Raw genomic sequence first — 12,003 nt, 5'->3', positions numbered from 1 at the left:
CAGGCAATCAACCAACATCATTAAATGTAATTCAACTGAGATGTGATTGCATACATGTATTTAATATACTATATAATATATATTCATATACTATATAATATACACACAGATACCATATAAGATATGTGGTATATACTCAACATATATATTCAATATAGTATGTGTATATATGTATAAAAAACATATATAGCCATGCATCACATAATGTTTCAGTCAATAACAGACCGCATATATGAGGGTAGTCAGAGCAGTAGGCTATTCCACATAGCCTCGGTGTGTAGCAGGCTATGCCATTCACATCTGTGAAAGTATACTCTATGATGTTTGCACAGGGATGAATTGCCTAGCAATGCATTTCTCAGAAAGTATTCTTATTGAGCAACAGATGACTGTATTAACATATATGTTAATATATGCAAAATAAATACGTAAGAGAATATAGTAATATATATTTATGTACATATTACATATATTACCTATAATATATATATGTGTACATATATATATGTATAGTAAACACCAGAAAAACACGGGAAGAAAATAAAGCTCACACAAGTAAGTATTCTGAACATACACCAAAAATGTTTATACCTAGATAGTGCTGGACTATTAAATTTAAGAACTTAAAAATACATTGCAAATGACCATCAGAGGAAGAAAATAGGTAATTTAAAAGCTTACACCTTTTAAAAACTCAAACGAAAACTTCATGAAATTCAAAAAACTCACATTTTAGGAAGATAGTGGTATTTCTGAAGAGGATCTTTCCAAAACTAAAATAATTTTTCCCCTGCAAAGATAAAGGAAACATAATTAGTATCAGATCACTTCAATTCCCAAGGCAGAATACAACTACCTAAAGTTACAAAATGTTCAAATTAGTTTCCTTAACCAAAAAGACATCATCTTCCCTTTTAATAAAATTCGACCATATCCAAACTGCAGGATTTTGCCCCTAATGCAAAAACATAATTTTTTTCCCACAAGCCATGAAGTACTCTAGAAGAGAAGCTGCTAAAAATCTTAATTTAACTTAAATCTTCATAGGACATACCCTTTAATCAGTTCATTCCCTTTACTCCCTAATCACTGCCCAGAATAACCAATCGTTTTTTTCAAATTAACTATTCTATGAGCAGACAACCAGAGTTTTATTTTTAAATCTAAAAGGACTTAACTATTAACTACTTTAATAACATCCTAAAACTAAATTTAATAACTAAAATCCTAAAACTGAGAAGCTGGAGATCCTCATCAAATGAATAAAAGCTATAATGCTTGCCCTATAAAAGTCCAAATAAGATTTGGGCATTACAATCAGTGAACAGAGCAGAATGAAACAAAAAGGCCAATGTAGCTTTAAGCTTCAGCATTTCCTGCCTACATCCGGTTCTTGTCCGCTCACATTACTATTCCTCTTACTCAAATAAGGTTTTAAAAGGGGGGAGGGGCAGAAAGGGTCCACCTACCTAGTTAATTGTCCAAAATAAAGACTAGCCTTAATACATTAAATTTGAGAATACGATTTCTTCCACTTTAGTCATTCTCATGTTAAAATACATTTTTTAAGTCCCTAGGCTTCCTAATCACACAGCAAAGCTTAGAATAACCATTTAAAGTTTAAACAAAATCAAACCACCTAGTAAGTTGAACTACCCAGAAACAAACAAACAAAAAAAAGTGCAGAGGAAAAAAGAAAGAAATGAAGACGCCTACCTACATATATTTCTCTCATCCAACCCGGGTTCACTGGATTCTGTGAAACTTCAGCTGAAAGATAAACCACTCTCCGTCTACACATCAAGTTTGCCTCTCCCTCAAGTCAGGCACTGAAAGTTCTGCTACTTTCCTGATGAGAAACCGGTCCACCAACTCCTTCCCGCTTCTTTAGTGGCCCTGACATTCCTATTAGCCCACCTACAAAAGTGCGTTGCTTTCCGCTCCAGGGAGGTGGGTCCCTGTGGGCCAGGGACACGGACACTCCCGGAATCCCACCCCTTTGGAAGTGACTTTTGTGGAACCCGCATGGACTCCTTGGGCCGCCGTAGCCCCTCCTCTTGCTCCTGCGGGTTCAGTCACTATTGAAGTGAACACTCACCGACGGTATCGGGATGTGCCACTTCGATCGGTCGGCAGCAGATACGGGTGTCGGTCCTGCACCGAAAAGCGACAATGGGGACGGCTGAGCCCCCAGAAGAAGAAGAATGACAGGCAACACCTGAAGCCACGCAGCAGCCGCCATCTTCACAGCCATGGAATGCTTACCCAAAGCATTTCACCTTCTTCCGGTTCGTCCCGCCCTCTTCCGGCTCTACTCTGTGGGCGGGATCATCCGGGTCCTTGAAACATGGCGGGGCTTGTTTGCCTTGAGCCCCAGAGGTCCCTCCCCCGGACGCTTGTCACTCCTTGGTGAGGCTTTGGGCCTACTGCGCAGGCGTCGTCCTGTCGTAACACAGTCAACGGGTAAGAGTGGTCGCCTCATGCCACCCCAGCTTCCGTCTTCTCTTCTCCTTTTTCCCAGCCCTTAAAGAGTTTGGGGATGAGGCAGGCACCTCGTGCAACGTTTGGCTCTCTCCTTCTCTCGCTCGCCCCAGCTCCTCACCCTTCTAAGCCAAAGCTGGACGCCGGGGCCAGAAGTCTGGCAAAGCCGTAAGTCTGGCTGCCCGATTGGCGTCTAGTAGTGAGTTGTGCGACTTTGGAGGTATTTAAGCAAAGGCTGGAATTTGGCTGTGGTGGAGTAGAAGTGATTGCGAGACTGGATGGTGTAATAGGTACCCTTCAAAAGCCCCTTCTAACCCTAAAAAGTACGATGCTGCAGTAGACTTTGGCCGGAGACTACAGTCTCCAGCAAAGCCCGGCCGGCACTTCCCACTCAAAACTAAACGGGAAGAGAGCGAGTCAGTTTTCAATATCTGTGGCGTGACCACCATTGAGATAGACCTATAGATGCTTCGCCCCAACCAAGGAAGCCGTCTCGGTCTTCCAGGTTCTCACGCTCTTGATTTTTATCCTCCAGGGCTCATTGCGTACCGCTCTCTCCCCTTCAAAGGCAGTTTTGGTTCCTAATAAAAGCACGTTCCTCGTCAGCAACCTATAAGAAAAATTTGCCAAATAAATCCACGTAGAAACGCTAGTTTGGGCCTGAAAAAACCCAGGAGCAAAATTCAGTATATATCACTCCCCAAGGATCTGGAGGGATTCCATTTCTCAGAAACTTGACGGTGGTAAAGTGCTAGTCGTGAAGTGCTGGTTGTAATTTAGAAACACGGCCAATCGGCTTCTTAAAAAGTTCACCCAGGGATTTGGTCTGGGAGCTGCGAGCCAGTCGGAGCGACAGAGAAGCCATGGAAGCAGCCGGGAACGAGGAAATCAGGTAAAAAGTTACGGTGCTTCTGCAGGGACTGACCCCAGGGCAGGCGATACTACCTTAAAGTGCCTAAAAGCAACATCATGGCTTTGAAGGTTGCAGTGATTATTTCACTTCTTTTTTGAATGTATTTGTGCGCTTAATCTTTATCATTTTTTCTCAGTTCTGCAGGGAGTTGATATTAATGGTTAGCCTGTCATAAACACTTTCGGAATGGTTAAATAACATTAACAGTGGAAATGTTGAGATCAGAACTCTAAGGCATGAATTTCAAGCATGTTGCATTCCAAGTTCAGCTGTATACCCACCTCTTCCTATATATCACTCCAGAGTTCATTCTTCAAAGTTGAAAAGAGGAGACTGCAGGTTTCTCTAATCTTTGTACACTAGATTTTAAAAAAGCGACAAAGACTGAGTTTAATGAAGGATAAACAATTTTTTAGTATAGCCAAATGTATCTGTTTGGGCTTGTTTTCAAAATATTTTGAAATTTGTGTTCAATCATAGTTTCCTCCATATCATGAACATGCTTACTACACATGTATTCAGCCACACTTCTGCATGAAAGCTGATCTGGGTTTTTTCCCTTTTAACCTATAGTCGTTTTAATCAGATGGACGCTAATTTAAATACGTATGATCAAGTAGCAATATATGTACCTCTTGTTAATGTTTTATTCCAGAAACAGCTCTTCCAGAAACTTGGTTTTAATAAACAATGGCTAGATTGTCAGACTCATTTTAAAAAGGAAAAGATTTTCCTTCTGCACCTGTTACTATTCTTATTCTAGCACTTTACACCTCCGTTATAGCATTTGCCAGTTTTATTGTGATTGTTGGTTAGGCTCTTGCAGAAAGCTTGAACACAGTCCTTCATATCCTCCTCAGAGTTCACCACCCAGTAAGAATATTCTGAAAATATTTTGTTAAATAAATAGGTGGATGGGTTGTGGTTATTTTTTGTTTGGTTGGTTTTGGTTTGGGTTGGTTGGTTGAGAGTGTTTTTTGTTTGGTTGGTTTTTGCTCGTTCAGATTTTACTATTGCAGTCATAGCCTTCAGTCATTATTTTAAAAGAAACCTTCCTCATAAGTAATGGTGCTGTTTTTTCATTACTTTCCGAGTAATCCCAGAACTTGATATTTTGTTGTTTACCTTGGATGATTTACGAAAGGATGTTGTTCTGCAGCACATATGCTGTGTTATGTTATGACCCTGACACAATTTTGCATTCCGAAGGTTTATTTTGCATGTTCATACTATAGTTAGAGAAGGTACAAAAATTGGATTCACAAACACTGTATAAAATAAGTTTCTTAAAATGTCTTTTTATTTAGTGTTGAAGATGAAGCTGTGGATAAAAACATTTTCAGAGACTGCAGCAAGATCGCTTTCTACAGGTAAGGAAATTAAATATATTACCTAGATCAAAACATTTCTGACAATATTTCAAAATTGATGCTTATTAAATTTTTGGAAACTGGTAGGCTTTCTAAGGAAATGGTCAATTAGGAAATTTAATGATTAAGGAACTCATCAGATAAGAAACTTTCACTTTAGCTTTATATACTTGCTATTATTTACATTTTTCAATGGATAGGTATTTAGTTTTAAAAGCAAATTGTTTTAAAACTAATTTAAAATTTTTATGTCTTTGAATAGATAATACTTTTACGTAGTTCAAAAAAAAATAAAGATTATACATTGAAAAGTGTTACTCCCACTCCTATTGCCTTCCACCTCATTCCTCATTTTGTCCCTGTAACCAGATTTATTAATTTCTTAGTTATCTTTCCAGTTTTTTTATAAATACATATATTGTTATATCACCCCCTTTCTTACACCAAGTAAGTTTCTATATATATTGTTGTGTGCCTCTTTTTTTCTGCTTTATAGTTTAATCTGAAGAGCTTATATGAGTACATGGAGATTGTCTTCCTTTTTTACAGCTGCACAGAATTCCACTGGGTAGATATACCATCATATATTCAGTCTGTCTCCTCTTGCTAGACCCTTGGGTTGTTTTTAATCTTGTGCTGTAACAGCACTACCTCAATGAAGAGCTATACATACATCATTTCCTACACATGTAGGTATATTTATACAGTAGATTTCAAGGAGCGGGATTACTGCATCAGAGTAAATGCATTTGAAATGTGTTAACTATTACCAGATTTCCCTCCATAAGAATTGTACTATTTTGTACTCCTATTACCATTATATGAGATTACCTGTTTCTCTAGCACTCAAAAAAATTCTTTAAAATTTTCATTTTTTTGAATGTCTGCATTTATGTGATCCTGAAATTGAAATCATAAAAAATTGTACCATATATTTTAACTTTCTAATTATTCACTCTGTTTTCTAGAGGAAGAAAAGCATGTTTTAATTTTGAGCAGATACCTAGAGGGAAGCCTACAGTGAATGCCTGGTCACCTTGTTAAATCACTAGATTATACTGGATTTCCACTAGAATGTATCAAGTTACTACTAAAATGTCCATTTCATGGAAAGAGAGAGGGAAATTAACAAGCTCATAAATGTCATCTATGAAAATTGCCCTTCTTTCTCAATAAAGGAAACAAGATGCCATCCTTTGAACAGTGTTATGTTGGACAATTTCATTAGTATTCTTGTTGTTACTAATCTTATTAGCACTCTAATAATAATAAAGTACATTTATTAGTACTTTAATCTTATTAGCACTCTAATAATAATAAAGTACATTTATTAGTACTTTATTAGAGTACTAAAACTGTCTATGCCCAGTTCACTTAATATCATAGTGAATTTTAATGACTTACATGTGATAATACTGTCTGTTGAATGCTGACAGTCGCACCTAACTCTCAAGCATCTATATACTCCATATTTGTAGGCGTCAGAAACAGCAGCTCTCCAAGAAGTCCACCTATCGGGCATTACTAGACTCAGTCACAACAGGTGAAGAAAGCATCAGGTTCCAAATCATCAATGAAGCAACTAAGGTGAGATAGAAGTATTTTCTACAGATAATAATTTGTTTCTATATTTATTTGGATTGAAGTAAATTTCTTTAAGAACTAATTAAAACCACGTATGCTTCAAACATAAACTTTGTTAGAGAAGGAATGTCATCTTTTTCATATCTGCACTTGTTGGGCCACATTCCGGTGCAAGCACATCATAAGGCGTCTGCCTGTGTGTAGTTCCTATTTTCTAATATAACCCAAGCGGCGGCCATTTTGCAAATACAAGTTCACTGCCGCCATTTCAGTAGCGCTGATATGCACGTAGTCAATTGCTCTTTCTTCCGGGGCCCAGTGACTAAGCAACTTTTTCCTGCTCTGCCATCACCCACCCCCCCAACTCGTGGCCTCCCCTGATTGGGCAGCCGTCCCTTCCCGCTCTCTCTATCTACTTCCGCTTTCTCCCTCTATATAAGCTCCAACACCCTTGCAATAAACAGAGTTCCGGCTTTGACCGCTCTCCTGGCTCGGTGTTTTTTCTTTGTCCCCGGGGCCGAAGCGCAGAGGGGATCGGGCCTGCGACACTCATCATCCCGCTCAGCCCCATAAGAGGTTGCCGCCGGCTGGTCCGGGGTCTCTTCCAGCCCGGCTTTGTCGGTCTCCGGCAGTGGGAGAACCGACATGCACTAATACTACTTTAATAGTATGAATATCAACATATAGATTGCCTGTGCATCAGATGTTTTCCTGGATGTTTTACAAATATTATTTCCTTTTAATTAATCTTCATAATACACCCAACATGTACATTGTATTATCCCCAATTTTCAGATAAGGAAAATGATGTCTAAAAAGTCACTTGCCCAAAGTCACACAGCTACTAACCAGAATTTTCTCCTGCATCTATCAGACTCCATCAAACACACACATGCTTTCTAGTACCATTACACAACACACAATTGCCCATGCAGCCTGGGCAAGGTACAGATTCAGTGAATATCCAAACCTCATAGTGTGGGTAGACCAGGGGAACAGGGGACAGGGAAAGGGACTATGTAGTTGAAAACCTCAGTCACAAGTATTCCATCTTCACTAGCAGATTACCATAGTTATTATATACTGAAAGGATTAGAGCAATATATCTTAAGTGCTTTCTCACCTGCCAAGTCATCACACTACTTCAAATGGGTCAGTCATGAAGGAAGCACTATGGGCTGTGCTAGGAAGTGAGACTGTACACAAGTACCTGATGCTCTCAACCTGACCCTCACTTCCAGGTCATTCCCCACCTTCTAAAGGCATCGTAAGTTTCCTAATCCTCTCAGACCAGTCTAACTTGTAATTCTTGTAACTGAAAGATGTAGTTAAGGCCATGCAGTCTGGATCCCCTAATAACTTGGACAGTAACTCTGCCAACTCACTAATAAATCCCAATTCTGGGAAGCTGACTTTCACTGCAGACCTATGAGACATCTTTTTGTGACTACCATAGCTCCTCCCCTATAGCACTGTACTGAGGAAACTAATTCATGAGAGAAGAAAGAACAAACATTGCTCACAACATCAGTTCTCTATAATATTTTTTATTATAGAATTCAATATAGAGTTCTCTATAATATTTGGAAGGTCTTTAATTTAGAAAGGGGTCCCAACTTTATTTTCAGACAGAAGGATCAATTGTACAATGAGGAATGCTATCTTCATTATGAAGTTTTGGAGATTTTAGTCATTTTATAGATGTGGAATCCTCTACTATAACTTTCTTGCCTAAATTCAAAGTATGGACTTCTACTTACTTAGGGTCATAGTTATGGTGGCAGTACACTTAAGTTCATCTCTCTTAGCTGCACAGACGGGACAGTTAGCCTTTCTCCAACACCTACTGCTGATTCTTATACTGCCCATTTTTCTGAAGGAATTTGCCCCCTTGCTCAGCATCTTTGATACCTTTGAGTTCCCATCTCATAATACCCCCAGAGTCATAGGTCCTCTACTGCTCATTCAGGTCTGCCATACTCTACATCCTTTTGTAGCCTAGTTTGATAGCTATTCATGGGAAAAAATAGGCTAACACTAATTTCCTTCCTGAAGAATCACCCACTATTTACGTGTGGTCTAACAGCCTAACACCCAGCCAAACCCATCTATATAGGGTCAGCAGAAACAGTTGGCTCCAGGAAATGAAACGAGTCTACCAGAGGCCTTCCAGGAGTTTTTAGCCTGCCACCAGATGTCAGGAAACTTTCTGTCATTTTCTCATTTTCCTTCTTGTCTCCATTGTGCCTAACTTCAGAGAATTGTAGTTGTTCATGGTTAGGATAAGAATCCCTGTTCACCCATGGGTAAGCTTAGTATATTGAGCATCTGAACAATCTACTGTCATGAAGACACATGCTGAAGCAAAGTAAGTGAGGCAAAAATTACTCTGAATATCAGTGGTGAGCCAAAATGAAAATTCTCAACACAGCTTGATATCAGTGCAGTTAGTGATGGACCCACACGCGCCCTTTTACATTACCATAGATCAGTTCTGTCTTCGGATCCTGAAAATATGAGGGACAATGCGGTTCAGGTCAGGTGCCAGGATCAGAGGCCAGCAGATCTGGATGCCTTCAAAGGAAAAGAAGTCACAGTCCAGGAGGACCGACAGGATCTCAGCACAAGACAGCACCTGGCTCAGAAGGGAGCTGAGGAACCTGACTAACAAGGACAAATTATCTGGGATGTCAGCAACATAGCTCCCAAGACTGAGAACTCTGAGGACCCCTTGGAACAGACTCCATGTTCAGGTATTGAAAATATTGGAGCTGCATAGAGAATCTGTGGACTCTGATATATGGCAAATACATGCAAATGTATATGCTGGGAGGTCACCCTGATGAACTTCATTTTAATGTCCTCCTTGTCACATGGAGTTGAGATAATTAATAAGGACTTAAGGTTTCGTGCCCTCTGTCAGTCTGATAGGGATGACAGAGGTCCAGACAGTAATCTCAAAAGTTGTCTACACCTTGTATCGAGATCATTGCACAGTCAAAGAGCCTCCATTAAAGGTTGTTTCTGTGATGAGATGGCTATTTCAAGGGGATTTCACATTAGGATATAGTATGAGTGTGGTCTGGAGATTTAAAACAAATTGCACACATCCACTTATTCAGAATGATAGCTTTCTATTTTAAGTTCAGAGAGACAGAGCCCAAAGTCTAAGAGGATCATATTCAGCTCACGGCAGCAGTTCTCAAATTGCACTGATGAGGCAGATTCTAACAAACCAAAAACTCTTAGTGCCTGCTTGTCCCCACACCTTCAAAACCCTTAAAGCGGTAACTTTGGTGTTGTCAAAATTTGTTGTTACTTTTCAAAATCCTTCCTCCCATTTCTCTTCCCCAATCTGCCCCTTAATAAACAATCAGAAAACAGAACCAAGCTTCATTCAACATTGTCTTAGTTGGCTTAGGTCACCATAACAAAATACCAGAGACTGGGTGACTTAAATAACAGACATTTATTTCTCACAGGTCTAAAGGCTGTGAATTCTACGATCAAGGTGCTAACAGATTCGCTGTCTGATGAGGGCCCTCTTTCTGGATTGTAGATGGCCACTTTCTTGCTGTGTCCTCACGTGGTAGACAGAGAGAGACAGAGTGAGAGCAAGAGAGCAAATGCTCTCTGGTCTTTTCCTGTAAGGGCACTAATCCCACGAGGGAGGACTCCACCCTCATGACCTCACTTAAACATGCTTACCTCCCTAAACCCCCCATCTCCAAACACGATCACATTAGAGGTTAGGGCTTCAACTTGCCAATTTTGGTGGGAAACAATTTAGTCCATAGAAGACATCATGTGCCTAGAACACAGTAATGTTACAGAACAAGCTGAAATGTTGACCTATGTATTACCACTAGGTCAGGACATCCAGACTTTGAAGAAAGAGTTGATTGCAGGTTCAGATGCATAAGTTTCTCACATAAGGTCCCAATATATTCCTGATGACAGAATAATCAGGTAGTTTTTGATAAAGAAGCTTCCAGAAGAAAATCTAAAAAGAAAGTGATCAGGAAAGTGTTGACTGCTCTTTCAGAACTGTTTTGTTTTTTTGTTTTTTCTATTATCAATATTCTACCTTCAATGAAAATTTGACCTGGATTGAGAAACAGAAACAATCTAGTCTTGTGACCTCAGTACAAGGAAATATAGGCTGTCTTCTGAGTCTAGCTAAAAATCATTGCGAGCAAGGTTATCTAGAGCAGATTTTTATCTTTCATCTACTTTTTATTTCTAATTTTATACTTTTTCATGATATGGATGACCATTTGGCAACATATTTATTTTCTTTTTCAGTCTGTTTGCAAGGTTTCACCAGAGACAACAATTTTTCTAGCAGCTTCTCCAAGGATGCGAGGATATCTCTGAGTACCTCAATGAAGTTACCCATTGCCTCTTTATCTAAGCCTGATAAGAATGACATTATGCCCTGCCAGCCCCCTCCTCAGCAGATGAGACGCAACTACTACTTGTTAGCCAGTACTGTATCTGCAGAAATGGCCAGGAACTTGCATCTAATTTGGGGACTTATGAAACAATCAGAAGCACACCTGGGCAGGCTAATTTTCTTTGGGGGATCACACTAATGCCCAGTGTGAGGTCGGCAGTGTACTCCGTAGAGAATCAGTGCTTGCACTAAACCAGCTGACTGCAACTGTGGAAGGGGTAATTTGTGCCCCATAGCAGTTTAATGAGCTCTTTAGATAATTCTCTGGATGCTGGTAGGTCTTGATCAACAGCTGGGAGAGGTGGTCGCTCACTTATCTAGGCCTTTTAGGGGTAGTGTTCCCTATATTATAAAGCAGAGACCTGGTGCCAGAGGAAAAGCAAGACCAACCCATCAAAGTGTTATAGAGTCATAATTTCTCTTCTTAACTCCCACGGCCATTTAAATGTGTGTTCTAGGTCTATTCTGTTAACTCGATTACAGTCTCTACCAGTTGTGATTTCCAGCTCTGCATGAATAAAAAGTTTTAATATAATTGTGATCAGTCTTGCTTGAATATGTAGACAAAGTTGTTTCTACCACCATGATTTCTACAAAGTGATATTTTGATTTGTGGCCATTAAAAAAACTAAAGTTATGGATGACAAACTACCATATTCTAATTGTTTTTATTGATTATGGGAGAAATAAGTTTGGAAGAGGGAATTAATACTCTTTTTCCCAAGCTGTGAGAGGTGGGCCTCTGAGTAAAGGTGTATGAAAAACCAAGTAGAGCCTTGTAGTACTAAAAGAAAATCCAAATTGTATTCCTTCCTCTGAGGATTTATCTCAGCTTCTCTGCTTAAGTGGATGTTTACACATTTTAAATATTTCCAAGGGAGCAAAACCCATGCTCTCTTATCTCATTTAAAATATCTATTTAAAATGTTTAGATGTATGTTTGTTCACTTATTGTACATAAATTGATCTGGCTTCAGTTTGAGTGTAACTGCTACTATTATCTAAGGATTAATACAAAATTCTCAATTTAAGCTATTCAGCTGCCGTAATTTATCTTCTTAATGTGTTTTTTCATTGTCATTTCTGATCACTAATAGGAAGAGATTCGGTAACTTATTTATATATTAGTTTTTCATAAATATCCAAAAAGGTCCCTACCAAGTAAGAACATGAGTATGTAGAAATTCTTAATGTTTTAG

At 39.2% G+C, this 12,003-nt stretch overlaps 2 protein-coding genes and 1 pseudogene across 7 annotated transcripts in view; 2 read left to right on the top strand and 1 right to left on the bottom strand.

The window, feature by feature from the left end:
* Window positions 1-2,281, bottom strand: part of TMEM87A (transmembrane protein 87A) — a 51,442-nt gene extending 49,161 nt beyond the window's left edge. For 2 of the 6 annotated variants that reach the window (XM_008587390.1, XM_008587382.1), the window contains exons 1-2: window positions 2,099-2,280; window positions 730-790 (exon numbers count right to left, since the gene is read on the bottom strand). In XM_008587390.1, the coding sequence (XP_008585612.1) occupies window positions 730-790; window positions 2,099-2,254 (217 nt within the window). In that variant the 5' untranslated portion in view covers window positions 2,255-2,280. Of the gene's footprint in view, window positions 1-729; window positions 791-1,720; window positions 1,817-2,098 lie in introns of those variants that run through there. The other 4 variants (XM_008587404.1, XM_008587410.1, XM_008587373.1 and 1 more) reach the window with 3 other exon arrangements.
* Window positions 2,282-2,498: 217 nt separating this feature from the next.
* The window catches only part of LOC103603235 (neutral alpha-glucosidase C-like), a gene marked incomplete at its 3' end in the record, with an annotated part of 32,502 nt that continues 22,997 nt past the window's right edge, over window positions 2,499-12,003 (top strand). The window contains exons 1-4 of the mRNA XM_008587731.1: window positions 2,499-2,649; window positions 3,290-3,373; window positions 4,702-4,764; window positions 6,243-6,351. Of these exons, the coding sequence (XP_008585953.1) occupies window positions 2,540-2,649; window positions 3,290-3,373; window positions 4,702-4,764; window positions 6,243-6,351 (366 nt within the window). The remainder of the gene's footprint in view (window positions 2,650-3,289; window positions 3,374-4,701; window positions 4,765-6,242; window positions 6,352-12,003) is intronic.
* Window positions 6,325-11,339, top strand: LOC103602916 (annotated as a pseudogene).

The sequence above is a fragment of the Galeopterus variegatus genome, unplaced genomic scaffold, assembly GCF_000696425.1.
Source record: "Galeopterus variegatus unplaced genomic scaffold, G_variegatus-3.0.2 Scaffold119, whole genome shotgun sequence".
NCBI classification, from domain to species: Eukaryota; Metazoa; Chordata; class Mammalia; order Dermoptera; family Cynocephalidae; genus Galeopterus; species Galeopterus variegatus.
The sequence above is the reverse complement of the archived record's forward strand: the minus strand, read 5'-3'. Positions and strand labels throughout refer to the sequence as shown.